This window comes from Lethenteron reissneri, chromosome 24, assembly GCF_015708825.2.
Source record: "Lethenteron reissneri isolate LAM-NWPU_2019-01 chromosome 24, ASM1570882v1, whole genome shotgun sequence".
NCBI lineage: Eukaryota > Metazoa > Chordata > Hyperoartia > Petromyzontiformes > Petromyzontidae > Lethenteron > Lethenteron reissneri.
In genome coordinates, this window is record NC_083802.1 from 6,042,014 (window position 1) to 6,062,686 (window position 20,673).

Genomic DNA, 20,673 nt, shown 5'->3' on the forward strand with positions numbered 1-20,673 from the left:
GTCAAGGCCAGACAAGGCTGGCTCCTCATGGCTGAGGCGAGTGTCAAGACAGTCAAGGCTGGCTCCTCATGGCTGAGGCCAGCGTCAAGGCAGTCAAGGCTGGCTCCTCATGGCTGAGGTCCGTGTCAAGGCCAGACAAGGCTGGCTCCTCATGGCTGAGGCCAGTGTCAAGGCCAATCAGGGCTGGCTCCTCATGGCTGAGGCCAGTGCCAAGGCCAGTCAGGGCTGGCTCCTCATGGCTGAGGCCAGTGTCAAGGCAGTCAAGGCTGGCTCCTCATGGCTGAGGTCCGTGTCAAGGCCAGACAAGGCTGGCTCCTCATGGCTGAGGCGAGTGTCAAGGCAGTCAAGGCTGGCTCCTCATGGCTGAGGCCAGCGTCAAGGCCAGTGCGTCTAAGTCCTGTGAGCGTGACCACAACCCCGAGGCCAAGGCCAGGGATGAGACCGCAAGCTGGCCTCGAGGTCGAGCACCGGTCACACGGACCCAAGATTGCTTTGCAGTGATCATGACAATTTCAGAAGGCCACAGTTGAGGAAACGATTGTTACTTGGCAGAAGTGCAATGCATACTGGCTCAAGCTCAATCGTTTATTTATTTATTTAGAGCAACTGGGTGGTCTAGCGATCAGCACGTTCAGTGTTGAGTAAGTGTCCTTGAAATTGATGGCTCTGTTGTCACATCAGGCAAATAACAATAATTCATAACCCACTGCTTCATGAAGGCCTCCCCGTGCCGTGTCGCGGTTATGGGGGGGTTGTTTGAACAAATCTAACCATGCTGTTCAGTGCGTATTGGTGGAGGTCATGGGGGGGGGAAGGGTGAGGTGGGGGATGGGGGAGGGGTTTGGGGGGGGGTGGCATCTCGGACCGGTGCAGAGGTCGCTCTCCCCTGATGTTAGCCATGTCAGAAAATGAAACACCGATCGCCAAGTTCATAGAGCAGTGGAGCGAACCTATTGAGCCACAGTTCTATATGCAGCCAGATACTATTGTGGGTGATTACTAAAGTTCTAGATGCAGCCAGATACTATTGTGGGTGATTACTAAAGTTCTAGATGCAGCCAGATACTATTGTGGGTGATTACTAAAGTTCTAGATGCAGCCAGATACTATTGTGGGTGATTACTAAAGTTCTAGATGCAGCCAGATACTATTGTGGGTGATTACTAAAGTTCTAGATGCAGCCAGATACTATTGTGGGTGATTACTAAAGTTCTATATGCAGCCAGATACTATTGTGGGTGATTACTAAAGTTCTAGATGCAGCCAGATACTATTGTGGGTGATTACTAAAGTTCTAGATGCAGCCAGATACTATTGTGGGTGATTACTAAAGTTCTAGATGCAGCCAGATACTATTGTGGGTGATTACTAAAGTTCTAGATGCAGCCAGATACTATTGTGGGTGATTACTAAAGTTCTAGATGCAGCCAGATACTATTGTGGGTGATTACTAAAGTTCTATATGCAGCCAGATACTATTGTGGGTGATTACTAAAGTTCTATATGCAGCCAGATACTATTGTGGGTGATTACTAAAGTTCTAGATGCAGCCAGATACTATTGTGGGTGATTACTAAAGTTCTAGATGCAGCCAGATACTATTGTGGGTGATTACTAAAGTTCTAGATGCAGCCAGATACTATTGTGGGTGATTACTAAAGTTCTAGATGCAGCCAGATACTATTGTGGGTGATTACTAAAGTTCTAGATGCAGCCAGATACTATTGTGGGTGATTACTAAAGTTCTAGATGCAGCCAGATACTATTGTGGGTGATTACTAAAGTGCGTCTTTTGCACTCAAGTAGTCGTTAAGACGACCCATTGGGTGCTGGTTTCGCACACCCGGCATTTAAAATTATCTGCAGTTCTATGAATGTCCTTGCCTCTGCCCACTTCGAGTATCATTGTATACCCCGAAGGTCACCGGTGGTCGGGTAACGTGTGGGTGCTCCCACCTCGGCCAAGATATCTTGGCACTGTGATGGCGCAAACCTCGTAAACCTCTTGGGGGGCTCCTCTCTACGGCTGCCGTCGAGTGGGGGGGGGGGGCCTTTTGCCAGCTGCGGAGAGAGCAAAGCAATTGCAGGGCCGGTACCTTTAACTTTAATCTTTTTTTATATTCCTATATAATATAATTACTTTCTTACTTCGGTCCCTTAAGTATACGTGTTCATCTCGTTTGTTAATATTCTATTAATTACATTATTATGTTCTTGTTCATGTTATTGATTTTGCTAAAATTGGCATTTTAGGTGAATTGGTTATATACAACTTGCGGGGTTTATTTTACGGTTCACTAAAAAGTGATTTTCATTCGTTTTGTATTTCGCAGTCCTACAATGCGGACTCTCAAAAAATCCATACAATTTCACTGCCACCATCTCGCTGCTCGCAGCTTGGCAGGGCGCCTTTAAAGCGGCTGCCAGAACTGTCTGTAGCTTTCGACCAAACACCAACAACATCAGACTCAACGACTCCTCTAAGTTGCAGTCGTTAAGCTGGAAGTGATTAAAACTTGGCCATGATCCCAGCGCGATAAGGATTCCTCTCGGGTGAATCTAAACACACCGCCACTGCGATCCTCTTCAAGCATAAGGGCTTTCTATTTGTACGCGTTGAAACGAAGTCAATAATACTGCAATGACCCGTGATCTGACATCCCAATGAAGGCGGGTGTCCCAGAAGGTTGACGATTTCAAGACGCTGAGTTGTGGCATACGTGCGCCGTTACCGATCGCCGTGAAACCGGCCGGCTGATTCACCGCTTCGCACGGACAGGAACCTGTAAACTGCCACGAAAAGAACAGTGAATCCATACTCTTTGGTTCTTTCGGTAAAGTCACGTAGGTATAGAATAAAACAAATCACGACGTTTCGGGCGCAACACAAGCGTCCATCATCAGGTGGGAAAGCATGGTCTGCTGCTGAGGCAGACAGGGAGGCAGATTTTGCCAGACCCCACTCCCGTGTGGTGTAATTACGACACTAATCACAGCAGGAATAATCGCGAGAATGACGGTGATGATTCATCGCACACCCAATTAGTGAATTGTTCACCTAAGATTTGCCGCTCATGACCATTTGAAGAGAAACCAATTAGATATTTTTGCATCGCTTAATGCAAACTTAATTCCCAGTTACGGTCATTATTGTAGCAAAAATAATGCCCTCTATTTTGGCAAGAGAGCCACACTCGGCCTCAAGAATAAATTTCAGGAGCGTCCTGCATTGCTGTGTTTTACTGACGCCATTAATAGCACGGCTGGGACCTCTGATTAGTATGGTTGACTACGTATGGTGTGAAAGAAGTTCACGTACATTAATAACTCATTAACGCTTTCGCTCTAACTCTCTCGAGGCAAATATTTATCTCTCAGTACTGAATTAAAAACAAGTGCATGCAAGGTACTATGACAGAATACATTGACCTGACCAGGTAGTGCTGTGACTCGAGTGGTTTATTCACAAATTGGAATCAACTCGACTGATCATCCCCTAGAGGTCAATTTTATTTTAGTACCACTCTGGAAGAAATCCACAGTGCTTAAGCTCTAGCCAGACTGCCCCCTGCCATAGTAATGTGGAGTTTTCAACACTGGTTCAGTAACACGTGGAGATACTTCGTCTGCGAGCATCAAATTCAGGTTAAGGCAATTTCCTACAAATCAAATTAAATAAATCACTACGTTTGTAGCTGCTGAGCTACACCCAGTTCAAACCTTTTAAAACAGTCTGCCTCAGCAGCAGACCATGCTTTCCCACCTGATAACAGACGCTTGTGTTGCGCCCGATACGTCGTGATTTATTTAATTTTATACCTACCAAAGAGTATGGATTCCTGCAGTCACGAAAGCTTCAAATCAAGATTAAATTTCCTACATTTCATGACCTAACCACGTTCTCAAAAGCCTAGAATCCCTATGAAACAAGGGGCATGTTGCTATCATTATTGCTAAAGGCGTATTTACAGCTCTTCAAAATCAAACTGTTTTCCTTCTCAGACTAGCACTGGGGTGGCACTCATTTCCGTTGGGTGGCCTTGAGCCACTGGTAGACACTCCACATTCACTTGACAGGGCCCAGTCTATCCACGGGATGACCGATGTTCACTTCTGAACAAGTAGTGCTCACTGTATTTACCCCAACACAGTCAGCCGCTATGATGGGCTCCATTGTCTCCCGACCGCGAATTAGAACTCGCATCCTTTTGATTCTGAGTAATGCAGTCTGCCCATAGCAAGACCTGGCTAGGACTCAATAACACATTCCTGCGGAGGGAGCTGGTAGGAACGTTGGGTTGCTCGGTCAATGGCCAGAGTCAACGGCGGCGTGGTGTATTCCGCAAATATGCCCGACTATGAGGGCGGGCACAAGCCAGTGTGAGTAGGTTAAACGTTGAGTTTTAAAAGGGCACCACAGGGTGACCAGCCCCTCCCCACCCAGCCCCTATCCGCTTCTCAAGTGCGGTTTTTGGGCGACATTGCCACATTTCTGCCTCCCCACGCTTTAACTTCTTCCGTCCTCTTCTTCCCCCACAGCATATTGTCAGCCATAATAACGATCTAATGGCAGTGATAATAGTGTACTTACAATCGGTAGCATCGGGAATGTCCTGTATAAATGACGTATATTAATAACGTTTTATATTGTTGACAATGCCAGTTTGTCAGTGCTTCCTAAATCAATTTAAATTCCTCGTATCTCTCCCTTGCCATGGGCCGATCACATTTTAATATTTTCTCATAATCCCAGGTATCTGACACTGTGACAGTGCAATTGACTAAAAAATTTAAAGATTACGAGTTCAAATCCCAATCAGCAGATTGATTTAATCCATCATCCCCCGCGGTCAACAACATCATAACTACTTTGTTGAAAGTCAACATTGATTGTACGACAGAGAGACTGGCCCCAACGGTTCAAGGCCGACGTTTGCCACCTAAATGAGTAGAGAGTTCGTATTAGCACGGTCCTTGACCGTAACCTTCTGGCTGATAACCCCCAATGTTCGAGAACGTCAAAGGTCTGAGGCCTCTGGGATTGTACCAGGAATCCTACCGGGTAATTTCAACCCCGGCAGTACGGCACACAAACTGGAGTTTTGAAAGCTCTGTGTTATTTAATACGATGTAACAATTTCGATTTAAAGCTTTCGTGACTGCAGGGATTCATCTTCTTGGTTCTGTCGGTAAAGTCACGTAGAATGGAAATAATAGAATAATAAAAATAAAACATAATAAAATAATTCTCACGACGTTTCGGCCAAGACAGCTGTCTTCTCGACAGACCTGTTCTTTACCTGAGGACGGCTGCTTGCGTTGTGGCCGAAACGTCGTGAGAATTATTTTATTGTTTTATTTGTATTATTTTATTATTTCCATTCTACGTGACTTTACCGAAAGAACGAAGAAGACGATGTAACAAGGCAAATAATTAACCGCACGGTTAATGAAAATAATATCTGTGATGTTTACGTAAACAGCTGGAATACATATATGCATACTGGTTCCCAACCTTTCTGGACCCACGCACCATGGTGAACTATCATATTTCGCTGACCACGTGCTGCAGTAAAGAATCGTGTGGAAAAAAATCACACCCCCAACAGTTCGGCGGACCTTTCCCCCACTGCCTTACGGAGACCAGCAGTGGTCAGCGGACCGTGGGTTAGGTGGACCACTGCATTAGGATGAAACAAAACTCAACATATTCGTCAATAACATTGTAGCCTTGAAAAGGAAAACATATATGTGTGATAAGGCGACGTTCCGTGCAATAGCCCATTTCTTCTTCACGCATAGAGACGCCAGAGAGCTTTCGCATGGCTAATATATGTATGTTGAACTTATATAATAAGACTTGGAGACTGCACTTTTCCACTGCTTGGGGCCTAATGAGCATTACATTCACACAATGTGTTTTCGGATGACTCGTTTTTTTTTTTTGGCTACATGAAGAGTAACCGAACAGCAGGTGACTAGCGTGTGTGTGGCGTGCATTTCAAAGCCCATGTTTGAATTAGCGCTGCTTTGTGATGAGACAAAGAGCCACCACTCTCCATTTGCGCGAGTTCCAGACAGCGTGCGTTGCTGCTGCCGCTGTGCCTCGACACGACTGACCGTTGGATGACGGCCGGGGCGACACTCGCTGTTGTAATTTAGCATGTTGATGACCTCTGTTGATATGTAAACTCATTTGTCAAGGCTCTCTGCTCCTCCCACCCAGCTTAAAATACGCTGCCAAGCTTAGCAGTGTTCATTAGGACGCTGTCTTTTCCACAGCTCTGTTTCTTCACCTGAGGACGGCTGCTTGCGTTGTGGCCGAAACGTCGTGAGAATTTTATTCTGTTTTATATTTTATTATTGTATTATTTCCCTTCTACGTGACTTTACCGAAAGAACCAAGAAGATGAATCCCTGCAGTCACGAAAGCTTTAAATCTAAACTCGCTGTTTGTGTCGAGTCAGGCTGCGACAGGCTGAGTGTCACCCCTCTGCATGCTGTGGCAGGACGGAGTGGTACGGGATGCTGTACTCGCAAGCGGACAGCAAGAAGAAGTCCAACCTCATGATGTCGGTGTTCGAGCCGGGCTGCGACCCCTTGCCCTGGCTCCAAGCCATCCCGCTGCTGGGCCCCGTCACAGGTACGGCTCACGAACAACAGCTCCGTCGCGCTAATACGTAACAACAACAACATGACTCGCTGCATCCCACGGTAATCCTGAACTCAAGACGGCAATAATACACTTTGCATTCGCCGTTTAAGAGTTTGAGCTGGAAATATTTAAGCCTACTTTTGGTTTTTTTTTCAAGTTGCCCCCTCTCATAATTGTGGTTTGCTCACAGACTTTGTAATAAACACAGACAAAGGTTAAATTTCGATTTAAAGCTTTCGTGACTGCAGGGATTCATATTCTTGGTTCTTTCGGTAAAGTCACGTAGAAGGGAAATAATAAAATACAACAAGTACACAACAGGACTGCCAGTATGCTTTGCATGTCAAGATGACTTTGCCACTCTTGTGCAATATTCTGCACGCAGCCTCGTCATAGCTACCAGCTCAGAAGAGGCCGGCCTCCTTGTGCGCTTTCTGGGTGGCTCGCCAGTGGAGAATTGGCTTGTGCTTTCGATAAGGGGTGGCAGAATAAGCTGCCTCTGAAGTCCAAAGTTATTCGATTGAAAAAGTAAGCCCCCTGCCCGCACAGCTGTGCGGCGTGCGTGGCATCGCCTGACCAGTGGCGTTACCAGGAGCATACGAACGCACGTTCGCACGTGTGTAACGTGCGTAATGCGTGTACGTGGATTTTGTAATGTCGATGTTGTATGTGGGTTCTGATGTGGAGAAATTGTTGACGCGATTGTCAAAGTTCACACATTAGCGTGTCGCCTTGTTTTGTCCGTGTTGCTTAATCGTCTCCCACCCCCGCACCTCCGATTAGCACAGTTGGCTACGTATGGTGCAAAAGAAGTTCATCATACATACATCGTCAGCTCAGTTGCGAGGGAATGTAAGCTGTTGCCAGCAAAGGTCCTGTTGGCTGAAAAACATTTTTTTTTTTGCTGTCTCAGCACCATTTACATTTCCTTGCAGTTTTGCTGAATAAAAAAATGTTTGGTTTGGAACTGTGGCCCAAGAAATGCATAATCCATTCTTAGATCCTCTAAATCCTTTAAGCACTCCCAGAAACCGTACAAGTATTTTACGATGAAGGCTCTACTTTGTTGCTGTTTTACAAACGCACAAGCATCTCACACATCCCCTCAATCCATCCCCAGCATCCACCCCCCCCCCCCCCCTTTAGGCCAAGTTCAATAAAATGAAATAGTGACTTCCTCAATATTGATGTAATTTAAAATGACTCTAAAACTCTGAAGCATACAGTTCCTAGTTTCTACTGTGATCTTATACTGTGTGCTCTTTCTGCCACTTCGAATATCCGTTTAACAGGTGATCATAGCATGGTTAATAAAGGGTTTAGTCACGTGAAACGCCAGACGTTAGCTTAAATAATCTAAACCGGCATATTACCGAGAGCCGTTCAAACATATACAATTATTGCAATAATTATGCAACCTCAAATGCTTTCTTTGTGGCTGCAGGCTGGCTACGCTCGACTACCGTAATATCAAACTGCCAAAGGGGTTGTTATACAGTCGCATTATAATTAATTAGCGATGTTGATAGCATAATTTCCGCTGTGGAAATGTGGTGGTGGCAGCGGTTAAACGTGGAGATAAACCCACAATAATAACAGAGGACAAATTAAAATTTTTCAGCAAAAGGAAAGAAAAAAAAAGAATGCACCGTGTAAGAACCACATTTCTATTCCGTTCAAGCCCACTTATTTATTTCGAACATTAAACACAACGAGGTTGAAATGCACGTGCAGTGGAGCAACACGCGCGCGCGGGGGGTTTTGCAAACGGCGTGCACGCAACGTGTGAACGGCGGACAGGGCAAATAGGTGCAGAGAGAGAGAGCGATCAGAGGAAGGCGACCGATTAAGAGGCGGTAAGGGGGAGGACACGTGCAAGAGGCTTTGGGATGACGCCGGCTTAATGAGGGCCATCTCAGGGCAGCTAATGAGGAGGAGGATAAATAAGGGAACGTGTGTGGCGGAGAGAGGAGTTGTTGGTTGGCGTTGGGTAGGGTTGGTTGGAGTGAAGAGAAGGGGAAAATGTCAAAACTGGGTGGTTTTTAACTTTTGCCGACAAAACTGGATCCCAAATGTCAAAACTGGGTGCACCCTGGGTGGCCAAAAACTTGAGTTTTGGACACTCAGGGTGCACCCAGTTTTGACATTTGTCAAATACACTTGATAATTGTATACTAGCACAGTGTGCCAGCACCCCATTCATCCAAACACTTGGTATTTGTATACTGGCACACTGTGCCAGTATACATATGGCAAGTGTTACTGTAGTAGCGAGCTGGCACACTGTGCCAGTATACAAACGGCAAGTAAGCGAGCTGGCACACTGTGCCAGTATACAAATGGCAAGTACGTGTATGTTCGCGAGCTGAAAGTGTTACTGTAGTTGCAAGCTGGCACACTGTGCCAGTATACATATGGCAAGTAAGTGTTACTGTAGTAGCGAGCTGGCACACTGTGCCAGTATGCAAACGGGAAGTTGTGGTGCAAGGTATGGAACATGAGCCACGAGAAACATCATTTGGAACGCTCTAAATCTGTGGCGACATATGGATGAATAACGCAAGGACCTAAACGTGTACAAAATGATACATTAAATCGTACACCTTCTTCACCCAGTTTTGACATTTGTCCACATTGAACATCACCCAGTTTTGTCATATCAAAAAGCACCACCCTGTTTTGCCTGTCGTTTTCCAAGACCACCCAGTTTTGACATTTGGGATCCAGTTTTGTCGGCAAAAGTTAAAAACCACCCAGTTTTGACATTTTCCCTGAAGAGAAGAGTGAACGCAAGAGAAGTCTGGGGCCCCGCTCTCCACACCTCTGACCCCCCACTGGAGGCAAGGGCGAGGTTGGAGAGGCGAGGTTGGAGAGGCTAGCGGTAGAGAGGCGAGGGTAGAGAGGCTAGCAGTGGAGAGGCTAGCAGTGGAGAGGCGAGCAGTGGAGAGGCGAGCAGTGGAGAGGCTAGCAGTGGAGAGGCTAGCAGTGGAGAGGCTAGCAGTGGAGAGGCTAGCAGTGGAGAGGCTAGCAGTAGATAGGCAAGGGTAGAGAGGCTAGCGGTAAGAGGCTAGCAGTAGAGAAGCTAGCGGTAGAGAGGCTAGCGGTAGAGAAGCTAGCGGTAGAGAGACTAGCGGTAGAGAGGCTAGCGGTAGAGAGGCTAGCGGTAGAGAGGCTAGCGGTAGAGAGGCTAGCGGTAGAGAGGCTAGCGGTAGAGAGGCTAGCGGTAGAGAGGCTAGCAGTAGAGAGGCTAGCGGTAGAGAGGCTAGCGGTAGAGAGGCTAGCAGTAGAGAGACTAGCGGTAGAGAGACTAGCGGTAGAGAGGCTAGCAGTAGAGAGGCTACCGGTAGAGAGGCTAGCGGTAGAGAGACTAGCGGTAGAGAGGCTAGCAGTAGAGAGGCTAGCGGTAGAGAAGCTAGCAGTAGAGAGACTAGCGGTAGAGAGGCTAGCGGTAGAGAGGCTAGCGGTAGAGAGGCTAGCGGTAGAGAAGCTAGCAGTAGAGAGGCTAGCGGTAGAGAGGCTAGCGGTAGAGAGGCTAGCGGTAGAGAGACTAGCAGTGGAGAGGCTAGCGGTAGAGAAGCTACCAGTAGAGAGACTAGCGGTAGAGAAGCTAGCAGTAGAGAGGCTAGCAGTAGAGAGGCTAGCAGTAGAGAGGCTAGCGGTAGAGAGGCTAGCAGTAGAGAGGCTAGCGGTAGAGAGGCTAGCGGTAGAGAGGCTAGCGGTAGAGAAGCTACCAGTAGAGAGACTAGCGGTAGAGAAGCTAGCGGTAGAGAGGCTAGCGGTAGAGAGGCTAGCAGTAGAGAGGCTAGCGGTAGAGAGGCTAGCGGTAGAGAAGCTAGCAGTAGAGAGGCTAGCAGTAGAGAGGCTAGCAGTAGAGAGGCTAGCGGTAGAGAGGCTAGCGGTAGAGAAGCTAGCGGTAGAGAGGCTAGCGGTAGAGAGGCTAGCGGTAGAGAAGCTAGCAGTAGAGAGGCTAGCAGTAGAGAGGCTAGCGGTAGAGAGGCTAGCGGTAGAGAGGCTAGCAGTAGAGAGGCTAGCGGTAGAGAGGCTAGCGGTAGAGAAGCTAGCAGTAGAGAGGCTAGCGGTAGAGAGGCTAGCGGTAGAGAGGCTAGCGGTAGAGAGGCTAGCGGTAGAGAGGCTAGCAGTAGAGAGGCTAGCGGTAGAGAGGCTAGCAGTAGAGAGGCCAGCGGTAGAGAGGCTAGCAGTAGAGAGGCTAGCGGTAGAGAAGCTAGCAGTAGAGAGACTAGCGGTAGAGAGGCTAGCGGTAGAGAGGCTAGCGGTAGAGAGGCTAGCGGTAGAGAAGCTAGCAGTAGAGAGGCTAGCGGTAGAGAGGCTAGCGGTAGAGAGGCTAGCGGTAGAGAGACTAGCAGTGGAGAGGCTAGCGGTAGAGAAGCTACCAGTAGAGAGACTAGCGGTAGAGAGGCTAGCAGTAGAGAGGCTAGCAGTAGAGAGGCTAGCGGTAGAGAGGCTAGCAGTAGAGAGGCTAGCGGTAGAGAGGCTAGCGGTAGAGAGGCTAGCGGTAGAGAAGCTACCAGTAGAGAGACTAGCGGTAGAGAAGCTAGCGGTAGAGAGGCTAGCGGTAGAGAGGCTAGCAGTAGAGAGGCTAGCGGTAGAGAGGCTAGCGGTAGAGAGGCTAGCGGTAGAGAAGCTAGCAGTAGAGAGGCTAGCAGTAGAGAGGCTAGCAGTAGAGAGGCTAGCGGTAGAGAGGCTAGCAGTAGAGAAGCTAGCGGTAGAGAGGCTAGCGGTAGAGAGGCTAGCGGTAGAGAAGCTAGCAGTAGAGAGGCTAGCAGTAGAGAGGCTAGCGGTAGAGAGGCTAGCGGTAGAGAGGCTAGCAGTAGAGAGGCTAGCGGTAGAGAGGCTAGCGGTAGAGAAGCTAGCAGTAGAGAGGCTAGCGGTAGAGAGGCTAGCGGTAGAGAGGCTAGCGGTAGAGAGGCTAGCGGTAGAGAGGCTAGCAGTAGAGAGGCTAGCGGTAGAGAGGCTAGCAGTAGAGAGGCTAGCGGTAGAGAAGCTAGCAGTAGAGAGGCTAGCGGTGGAGAGGCTAGCGGTAGAGAGGCTAGCGGTAGAGAGGCTATTGGTAGAGAAGCTAGCGGTAGAGAAGCTAGCGGTAGAGAAGCTAGCGGTAGAGAACTTAGCGGTAGAGAGGCTAGCGGTGGAGAGGCTAGCAGTAGAGAGGCTAGCGGTAGAGAGGCTAGCGGTAGAGAGGCTAGCGGTGGAGAGGCTAGCGGTAGAGAGGCTAGCGGTAGAGAGGCTAGCGGTAGAGCGGCTAGCAGTAGATAGGCTAGCGGTAGAGAGGCTAGCGGTAGAGAGGCTAGCAGTGGAGAGGCTAGCGGTAGAGAGGCTAGCGGTAGAGAGGCTAGCGGTGGAGAGGCTAGCGGTAGAGAGGCTAGCGGTAGAGAAGCTCGCGGTGGAGAGGCTAGCGGTGGAGAGGCTAGCGGTAGAGAAGCTAGCGGTGGAGAGGCTAGCGGTGGAGAGGCTAGCGGTGGAGAGGCTAGCAGTAGAGAGGCTAGCGGTGGAGAGGCTAGCGGTGGAGAGGCTAGCGGTAGAGAGGCTAGCGGTGGAGAGGCTAGCGGTGGAGAGGCTAGCGGTGGAGAGGCTAGCGGTGGAGATGCTAGCGGTGGAGAGGCTAGCGGTGGAGATGCTAGCGGTGGAGAGGCTAGCGGTGGAGAGGCTAGCGGTAGAGAGGCTAGCAGTAGAGAGACTAGCGGAATCTTAAGTGGGAGTGCACGAAGACTAGCAGTCGAGAGGCTAGCGGAGTATATAGTGCAAGGCCGTAATTATAATATATATTGGGGGGACACACACACACCCCCAATATATTGCTATAAAATAGATTTCTGTTAATATGATTGTGGTTATGGTTGTACTTTATTAATCCCTAATCTCTGCCATTACATACAATGAAGCAAGAAAAAACAGAGCAATGTAATACAATACACTATTAGACATTGTTGTAAAAAATAAAAAGTACATTCTATGTGTTAGTGAAATTTTTTATATATTTTAGGCAGGAAATGGCAGGAAATTCGTTTTCAAATTTAGATATTTTTTTTCTGGGGGGGGACCCCCTAAAAGACTTGGTCCCCCCCAATGTTGACCCCATGGCTACGACCTTGATATAGTGAGAGGCTAGCAGTGGAGAAGCTAGCAGAGTATATGGTGAGAGCCTAGCAGAGTGTGTAGTGAGATGCTAGCAGAGCGAGAGGGAGCAGGCTAGCAGTGGAGAAGCTAGCAGAGTATATGGTGAGAGGCTAGCAGAGTGTATGGTGGGAAGCTACCAGAGTATATAGTGAGAGACTAGCAGAGTGTATGGTGGGAAGCTAGCAGAGTATATAGTGAGAGCCTAGCAGATTGTATGGTGGGAAGCTAGCAGAGTATATAGTGAGAGACTAGCAGAGCCAGAGGGAGCAGGCTAGCAGTGGAGAAGCTAGCAGAGTATATGGTGAGAGGCTAGCAGTGTGTTTTGTGGGAAGCTACCAGAGTGTGTAGTGAGACTAGCAGAGCGAGAGGGAGCAGGCTAGCAGTGGAGAAGCTAGCAGAGTATATGATGGGAAGCTACCAGAGTATATAGTGAGAGACTAGCAGAGCCAGAGGGAGCAGGCTAGCAGTGGAGAAGCTAGCGACGGAGTCGCGTGGTGTCTGTTGGAATAAAGTGACACCGGGGAAAACGAAGTTGTCCGCGTGAAATAACACCACGACACGTGCAACACCAGCAGCTTTTATTGCATCCTTGATTTGCGCCAATTTTATTTTTTTGCTGGTGGTGGTGGCTACAAAGGCTTCATTATACCACGCCGCAGTAGGTGTACAGTACAGTCGGCCCGACGCTTGCCAACATTCGGATTAAAAAAAATATTTAAAAAAATGTGCTGCGTTGCATGTCACGGCATCCGTGATGTGTCCGCGGAACCCTTGAACATCCGTGGCTGGGTGCGAACATGGTGGGGTTCACCTCCCCCCCCCACCCCTTGCGGGAATGGTAGGTAGGTAGGTGGGGGCGAGAGGGAGGTCTGTGTGTCTGTGTGTGTGTGGGTTTTGTGTGTGTGCCTAGTTGCTTGCACGTTTGGCGTGTTGCTTAGAGGGCGGGTGGTGTGATTTACTCGTGGCTGCACAGATTTGGCAACAAGGGAGGCTCTGGGATTCATTTGTTGATGCCAGTTGCCCGCACGGGCGGTGGCTCATGGCGCAGCCCTTTGAAGAAGGGAAAGCCTCTAAAGGAGGATTGTGCAACAAAAAAAGAAAGAACCCACGGCGAGCAGCCCTTGCCAGAGCCGACGTGTTCACGGTCCAGCAGCCGTCGTGTTTATACCCACGAGCCTTGCTAATGTGCGCTCTCACTCCCGTGTGAACTGTACCGAGAGCTGAATATGATTAGAATAATTTTAAAGATCAGAATTTTTTGTTGTTTTATATATATGCGCGCACACAGACGGCACGAGGGCATTGCAGGTAATGTGTGTGTGTGTGCTCGTGCTTGATCAAATACTTTGTTATGTATGTAGTTGAAAACAATATTTATAATTTTAAAAAAAATATCTGGAACGAAAATGGAAGGTGAAACGGCATCTGGAAAAGCGCAAAGGCCAAATCAGCAAGAGATTGCAAGAGGCAGGATCCAATGAGACGGGTGACTGTAAAATGCAGTTGCAAGTCATTTCACCTTTGCCGAACGCTTAAAAATATCGGTGTTGCACAAACGATCAATTGATCTTTGTGACGTTTAAACTCGCGCTCCGTTGACCGTCGGCTGCAGCGTTTCAGTTGGTGGAGTTGGCTCACGGTCTCAAGGGTCACGGGTTCAAATCCCGGTTCAGGGTTGACTTTTCCTCTCATTCCTCGGGGGGGGGCTCGCGAGATGAGCACCACCTGCTGAGGCTGCGTCGTCGTTTAGTCAGACGCCAGCAGCGGTTGTTATTGCAGAGGGACTGGTCCTTTCGATTTAAAGCTTTCGTGACTGCAGGGATTCATCTTCTTGGTTCTTTCGGTAAAGTCACGTAGAAGAGAAATAATAAAATAAGAAAAATAATTAATAAAGCATAAGAAAATTATTATTATGTTTTACTTTTATTATTTTATTATTTCCCTTCTATGTGACTTTACCGAAAGAACCAAGAAGGACTGGTCCTTGTCATAGGAATGTGACGTGGCTGCAGCGGGCCACTGATCAACGCTCGTAACAGTGCACACGACAGTTCACAGTGCGATTTGGATTTACGTCGCCACAAAATGCAAGTGCATCTCAGGGGGGCTGGACAGCAGTAACAGCGTGGCACGTGCGCATCGCGTGGGCGATAATTCGTCGTGCACAGGCAGAACCTCGCTTAGCGCTCAAGATGCGTTCCTGGAGGACTGAACGCTCGTCGAATCGGCGGCGCTACGAGGCGGCGGTGGGGAAGCTGATGTGCTGCCAAGCCGCGTCGTTCTCAGAGAAGAGAGCCCCAGGACCTCCGCGATTTGAGTGATGGCCTCAGTCTAAATGTCTGTGTTGGGTTGTTTTTTTTTTGTCTTAGGTGGAGTTTGAGACTTTATCCCGGTCTCGTGAGTTCTCAGCTGGCTAACATTGGAAACCAAAATATGAAAATGCAATCGTGACTATGAGTCGTGATAATCGAATCGCGGTGGAGGCATACGTCGCTCTCAATGGCTAAGTGAGTGATGTGGGACAGGTCCGCTTCCTCGGCCAGCGCTGCTGCGTGTTTTCCTGAATGTCCTCCAGGACGAAGAGCGCTATCACGAATCGGCGCTCTTCGGGGTCGTGCTAAGCGAGGACCGCCTGTATGATGCGTTTCCGGAGCATAGACATTCTAGAAAAGAGACAGTCTCAGGCAGAAGGGAAGAGGGAGGTCTTGAGCCTGGACTTGAACAGGGGCAGTTGACAGCACAGATAGCTGGAGGCAGTGGAGCACCCCCCCCCCCCTTACTGGGCAGAGGTTAACTGGGTGTTTCGAAAGGTTATCTTTGAGAAACAATTCTGGTGTAGGTGAGATGGTTGCAAGAGTTTGTTGGTGCAACTTGTGCGGTCCGACAAAATTACCATCTTGTTACGTAGCCCTGAGCCGGTGGTGGAAATTCCACATTACTTTGTAAGTATCAGTGTTGAAGTTATTTAGCACCGTACATCGTCAACTGTGCTAATCGGAGGTGCGGGGGGGGGGGGTAAGAGCAACCAACTAAACACAAAAAGCAGTTCTAAACAAATTCGTTTTAAAACTAGATTTCAAAGTGCATTGCCCCAGTGGCTTCCCAATATCGGAAGGAAGAGCATTCCAGACGGCCACAGAATCGCATGACTTGACACTGGCATCTGCGATGGACCGACAGGTTCACGTTTGTGTTGTTGACGCCACACGCGCACATCATCCTCCTTCTTCGTGTGCTTCTCTTTTACAACGTCGGCATCGAGAAGGGGTGGGGGGAGGGTGGAAAACAAAACCTCTTCTGCATAGCCACGTGACGTTGCCGGTGCTCAGGAGCACTGCTGTTAGAGTCCAACGAAGCGGCCCATGCATAGCGAGCCAGAAGGACACGCAACTACGGTCGCGAGTCAGCCTTTGACCAGAAGTTTAGCTTTAAATATTAATTTGAAAGTGTCGTACGTTAAACAAGTTACATTGAAGTCGCTCTCATGCGCTGCGGATAAACAATTCGCACGCATGTGTTCTGCGTTACAGGAGAGTAGATTATACGCTAACGAGTTAAGGGAAAAATACACAGCAAAACATCGCAACAATAGCTTCTTTGGAGTTTTATGTTTGCTAGGTATGAATTGTCACCCTCGGTTTTATATACTTAACACGCGAGATACAGGGCTGTACGACGAGTTCATAATTCCCTTTTATAGTTTTCCAGTTTTGTAGCTGATAGAGTTTTGGGTGCTTGGTTATATTAGCTTCTCTAATCTCTAAAATATGGCGGTGGTAATGAAGGCATGCGTTTGCACAGCTTTGAAGCGCATAATAGCCAATGTGATATTCAGCCTAACTTTAATACATCCCTCTTAAGCTGAATTCTTTGTTTGCGTAATAGCATCTCAATATATTACAGTACTCTCCCACTCTTTATAGTAACATCGTATTGCTAAAGAGTATAGAAATCATAAGCACGTGCCCGGAATGCCCGTTCGGCGCACGGCACTTGCACTCCGGAGTTCACTGGTTTCGTTCGGTTCTCCTGGCGCGGCAGTCGAAGCGACGGACTTGGGTTTCCTAAATTCCCACCGCCTCTAATCTACACGGCAGCATACATGTTCACGTCACGCGGAGTCGATCGCCCGGTCGCGTTGTGGTGGGATACAGACTGTGGGTTGTCCCAGCTCTTGCAAGACGGCTGGCCAGCATGGAAGGGTAGGCCAAAAACCCTCTGGAGGGGTTCGCAAAAGCTCCCCCCGAGTGTAGGCCCTTCCGCCAGTAGTGTTGGCTGCTCATAATTGCAGCCCTTCACCTTTGCCCTTTTACTTGTTTGGAGTCACTGCGGAAAGCCAGATTAGTGTAAACATATAATATTGTCATCGAATGTTAAATCCCGATTCAGGAATCATTGCTTGAGGGGTTTTGTACAAAAATTGTACAAGATACAGAAACCGTTGCCATCATCATCATCAGCTATGTTCTGTGCACTGCTCGAAGATGCCTTCCTACGCCACCGCCGCCCCACGTTGCCACGGTACATCGCGCTCGGGCATGTAAACCGATCTCGCCACCACTCCGTCTCCAGGGTTGGTATCCTGTCGAGCACGTTCACCCGCCATTGGCTGCCATTCTGGCGCCAGTTTCTAAAGCTTCTGCTGTAAGAGGTCAAGTTTCTGCTGCTGCTGCTGCAAATTCAGCTGTGTAATGTACGGGGGCACTAGCTCAACATCGCCTGGGAGGTCGCGGGTTCAATCCCGACCTTGACGCCTCCTGTATATTTGGAATTTGCATGTTCTCTCGGTGGTTGCGTGGATTTATGTTTCTGGATTCCTCCAGAAACATACATTTGTAATTGATATATCATTTCCACATACATTTCCACGTGATAAGCCACTTCGTTGAGCTATCATTGAAAACAAGCTACATAGCTCAGTGGGCCTTACCTGGTAAAATAACAAAAAAGTTTAGTTTACATCGGAAAGTTGGGGGAAAATGAGTCTGAAATGCTTGAGGCTTAAAACGGTGGAGATTTTAGAACGGGTTGCGAATAGAGGAGACATGGATGTTGTCTGTTGTTGGCGCGGAATGCAGATTACAAGGAGAACCCGTACGGTGCGGACGACTCGAGAAGCCCCTTCCCTCTGCCGCCGCAATGCAAGCGGAGCTACGCGCAGAACCTGCCGGTGTGGATCAAGCCCAGCGGCCTGCAGGTTCCGGCTCCGCGTTCACGAGCGCGGCTCCCGGCGGCTCCCGGCGCTTGCGCGCTTGCGGACCGTGCCGGCTCCAGTGCAGTTTGCGGAAAAAGCGCAACGCAAGGAGCAAACGGGTCACCGTCGAGCCGACATCGATCCATGGCGGCGCGCGAGTTTGAATTTCCTTCTATAAATAGAGAGCTGCCGAATCACCTCCAAAGCCGCCGTCCGAGCAGCCCCATGAACGATCGCAGCCGTGACTGTTTTCAAATCCCCTGGTGCTTTTTACAATCTCTGCGGTGACTGAAACGTGGCCGGCTCCCACCCAGCGCCGCGCGTCACTAGATGCGCGCCGGTAGCGCCCGGCACATCCAAGCTCGAGCCGCGCATCGCCAAACACGTGCGGAACGATGCGTACTTTTCACCCCGCAGGATCGTGACCAGGGCGTGCTATGGTGGCGCTCATGAGCGTGGCCTTAAGGTCTTTGTTTTTTTTCATGAACGAAGCTTCGAACCCATGCCGCAAGCCCTGGGGGCCTGCTGTCTGAGTGGGCGTCCACTCAACACGAGCCGTTTCGTTTGATGTTTTTTCTTGTCTCGCACACCTTGGGTTATTAAGGCAGGGGTGCCCATTGGCTTAAGCGTTAACCTCTCCCATATGCAGATCTAAGTGAAGGAACTGACCAAACACACAGCGGTGTAGGACCATTACTAAAATGAGTCTGGAGACTAATTCCTGTAATAAATTAACAGCATTATTAGATTACACAATTCCCTGCAGTGCCGCACTCAACGATGTGCTCTGCGAACGTGAGTGTCCTTGAGCATCTCTCGCAGGCTAAACCGGGATCTCGCCTTTCTGCGTGCGTTCGTCTGTGTGCGTACGTGCATGACAGTAATGGGGGTGCGCGTGAATGACTCTCCATTTAACAGCGAGGCAGAGTGACCAAATGCGGGGCTGGTCTTTAGCTACAATCCTTCTGCCCAACCACCGTCTGCCCTTTGGTGGCGTAATGAAGGTGTTTGTTAATAGTGTCTGGCAGAGAACGGCTTCTGTCCCATTGCATGAGAAACGTGCACAAGACGTCTGTGTGTGTGTGTGATGTGCCTTTCCCTCACAGTGGGGAGCGGTGGCGCAGCGGTTAGCACACTGCGCTACGGACTCGGTGATCTGAGTTCAATTCCCATACACGACAGATAATAGTGGTGAATATTAGAACTGGTTCTGGGTTTCTCCCTGGTGAACTCAGTCTTAAATGAGGCTAACCCCCTTTTCCTGATGACGGCCGATTGTGTTGCGATCGAAACGTCGTGATATTTTTAATTCACTTTATTTTACCGAAGGAACCAAAGATTATGAATACAAATATCAGCATTGAAGAGATAAAGGTTAGCCGGGCGTGGTGGTCGGCCACACCACCCCTTCGTGTCCTGTGCCGGCCTTGATAGGTGCTCGCTAACAGCACTTGTCTCAACAGTCTGTTATCGCCTATACAGGGGAGCTTTGTCTGTGTCCAGCGTTGTCGAGAGCCGTGCTCACATAAGTGAGCAGAGTGCCATGCGGTTCTAGTGCAGCAAGCTGTCGCAGTGGGGAGTGCACGTGCTGACATCTGCTCTGTACCCCAGACGGTTAGTCACACCTGGGTCTGTCCCAAACACATTTGGGCTGAAAGTGCACCTAGACTGGTTCAAGTGCCATCGTGATATCACTTCCACTCGGGCGGTGACGCGGCGTTCGCCGCTTGTCGCAGATGCTCACGGCTGGCATCCAGCGGCCGCCCTCGTCATTACTGCCGGTGTAAGAACCATCGTAATACTGCGCTTGTGTCCGTGTCGTATTCCCTCACTTCATTCACAAGCGTAGGCCATTGGGTGCTGATGTCAGGGTCCACATTTCCAATAATCGAATATTACCTTTCAAACTCTTTGTTTTTTTCGGTAAAGTCACGTAGGTAAAAAATAGAAAATAAATAAAAAATGAAAACAAATACATTTAATTTAAATAAAAAATGAAAGCAAAATTTTTTGATTAATTTGGTTTATTTTTTTATTTATTTTATTATTATTTCCACCCACGTGACTTTACCGAAAAAACCAAAGAGTATGGATCCTTGCAGTCACGAAAACTTCAAATCTAGAATTACCTTTCAAATTACTCAATTGGAATTATACGTTGCAATCATTGCCCCCCTAATCGCAGATTACGTTCCAGGTCACTCTTCTCTTGAATTCTCACCCGGTCAAATAAAATAAACTTAAAATCTGAAACCTGGAACGCACCGTAGGAAGCCAAGCAGGACTTTGCCTGGCGAGTGCTTGGATGGGTTACCGCGTCGTCATGGGGCTTTTGGGACTGCGTGATCGGCAGCAGAGGGGCAGTGCAGCACAATCCATTGTACTGTACTTCTATGCTCCGCACATTAAATTAGCTACTGACCGAGTAACACTCGCCAACAATCCGCATGGCATGGGGAGGCTCTCATCCAGCGGCGGATGCATAAGAAGGAAGTCACATTTCAACCCGCTAATCAGTCATCGCAGGATTGGCAAAATAGGGAAAATAAACACCAATAGCCACTAGGTCTTACGCTTGAGATGCTTTTCCAGTTGCAATTGCGCGTCACATTTAAAATACATGCGCACAGGCGCACCCGGCGGTGCGTGCAGTGCTCCTACGTATGTCTCTGGCACCAAGCTCGAAGCGTTT

At 48.7% G+C, this 20,673-nt stretch overlaps 1 protein-coding gene across 8 annotated transcripts in view; it reads left to right on the forward strand.

Moving 5' to 3' along the window:
- The window catches only part of LOC133346460 (integrator complex subunit 14-like), a 102,551-nt gene that overhangs the window by 67,977 nt on the left and 13,901 nt on the right, over window positions 1-20,673 (forward strand). For 6 of the 8 annotated variants that reach the window (XM_061558035.1, XM_061558036.1, XM_061558043.1 and 3 more), the window contains 2 exons: window positions 6,510-6,643; window positions 17,866-17,984. In XM_061558035.1, coding sequence (XP_061414019.1) covers window positions 6,510-6,643; window positions 17,866-17,984 — 253 coding nt within the window. The remainder of the gene's footprint in view (window positions 1-6,509; window positions 6,644-17,865; window positions 17,985-20,673) is intronic. The other 2 variants (XM_061558040.1, XM_061558042.1) reach the window with 1 other exon arrangement.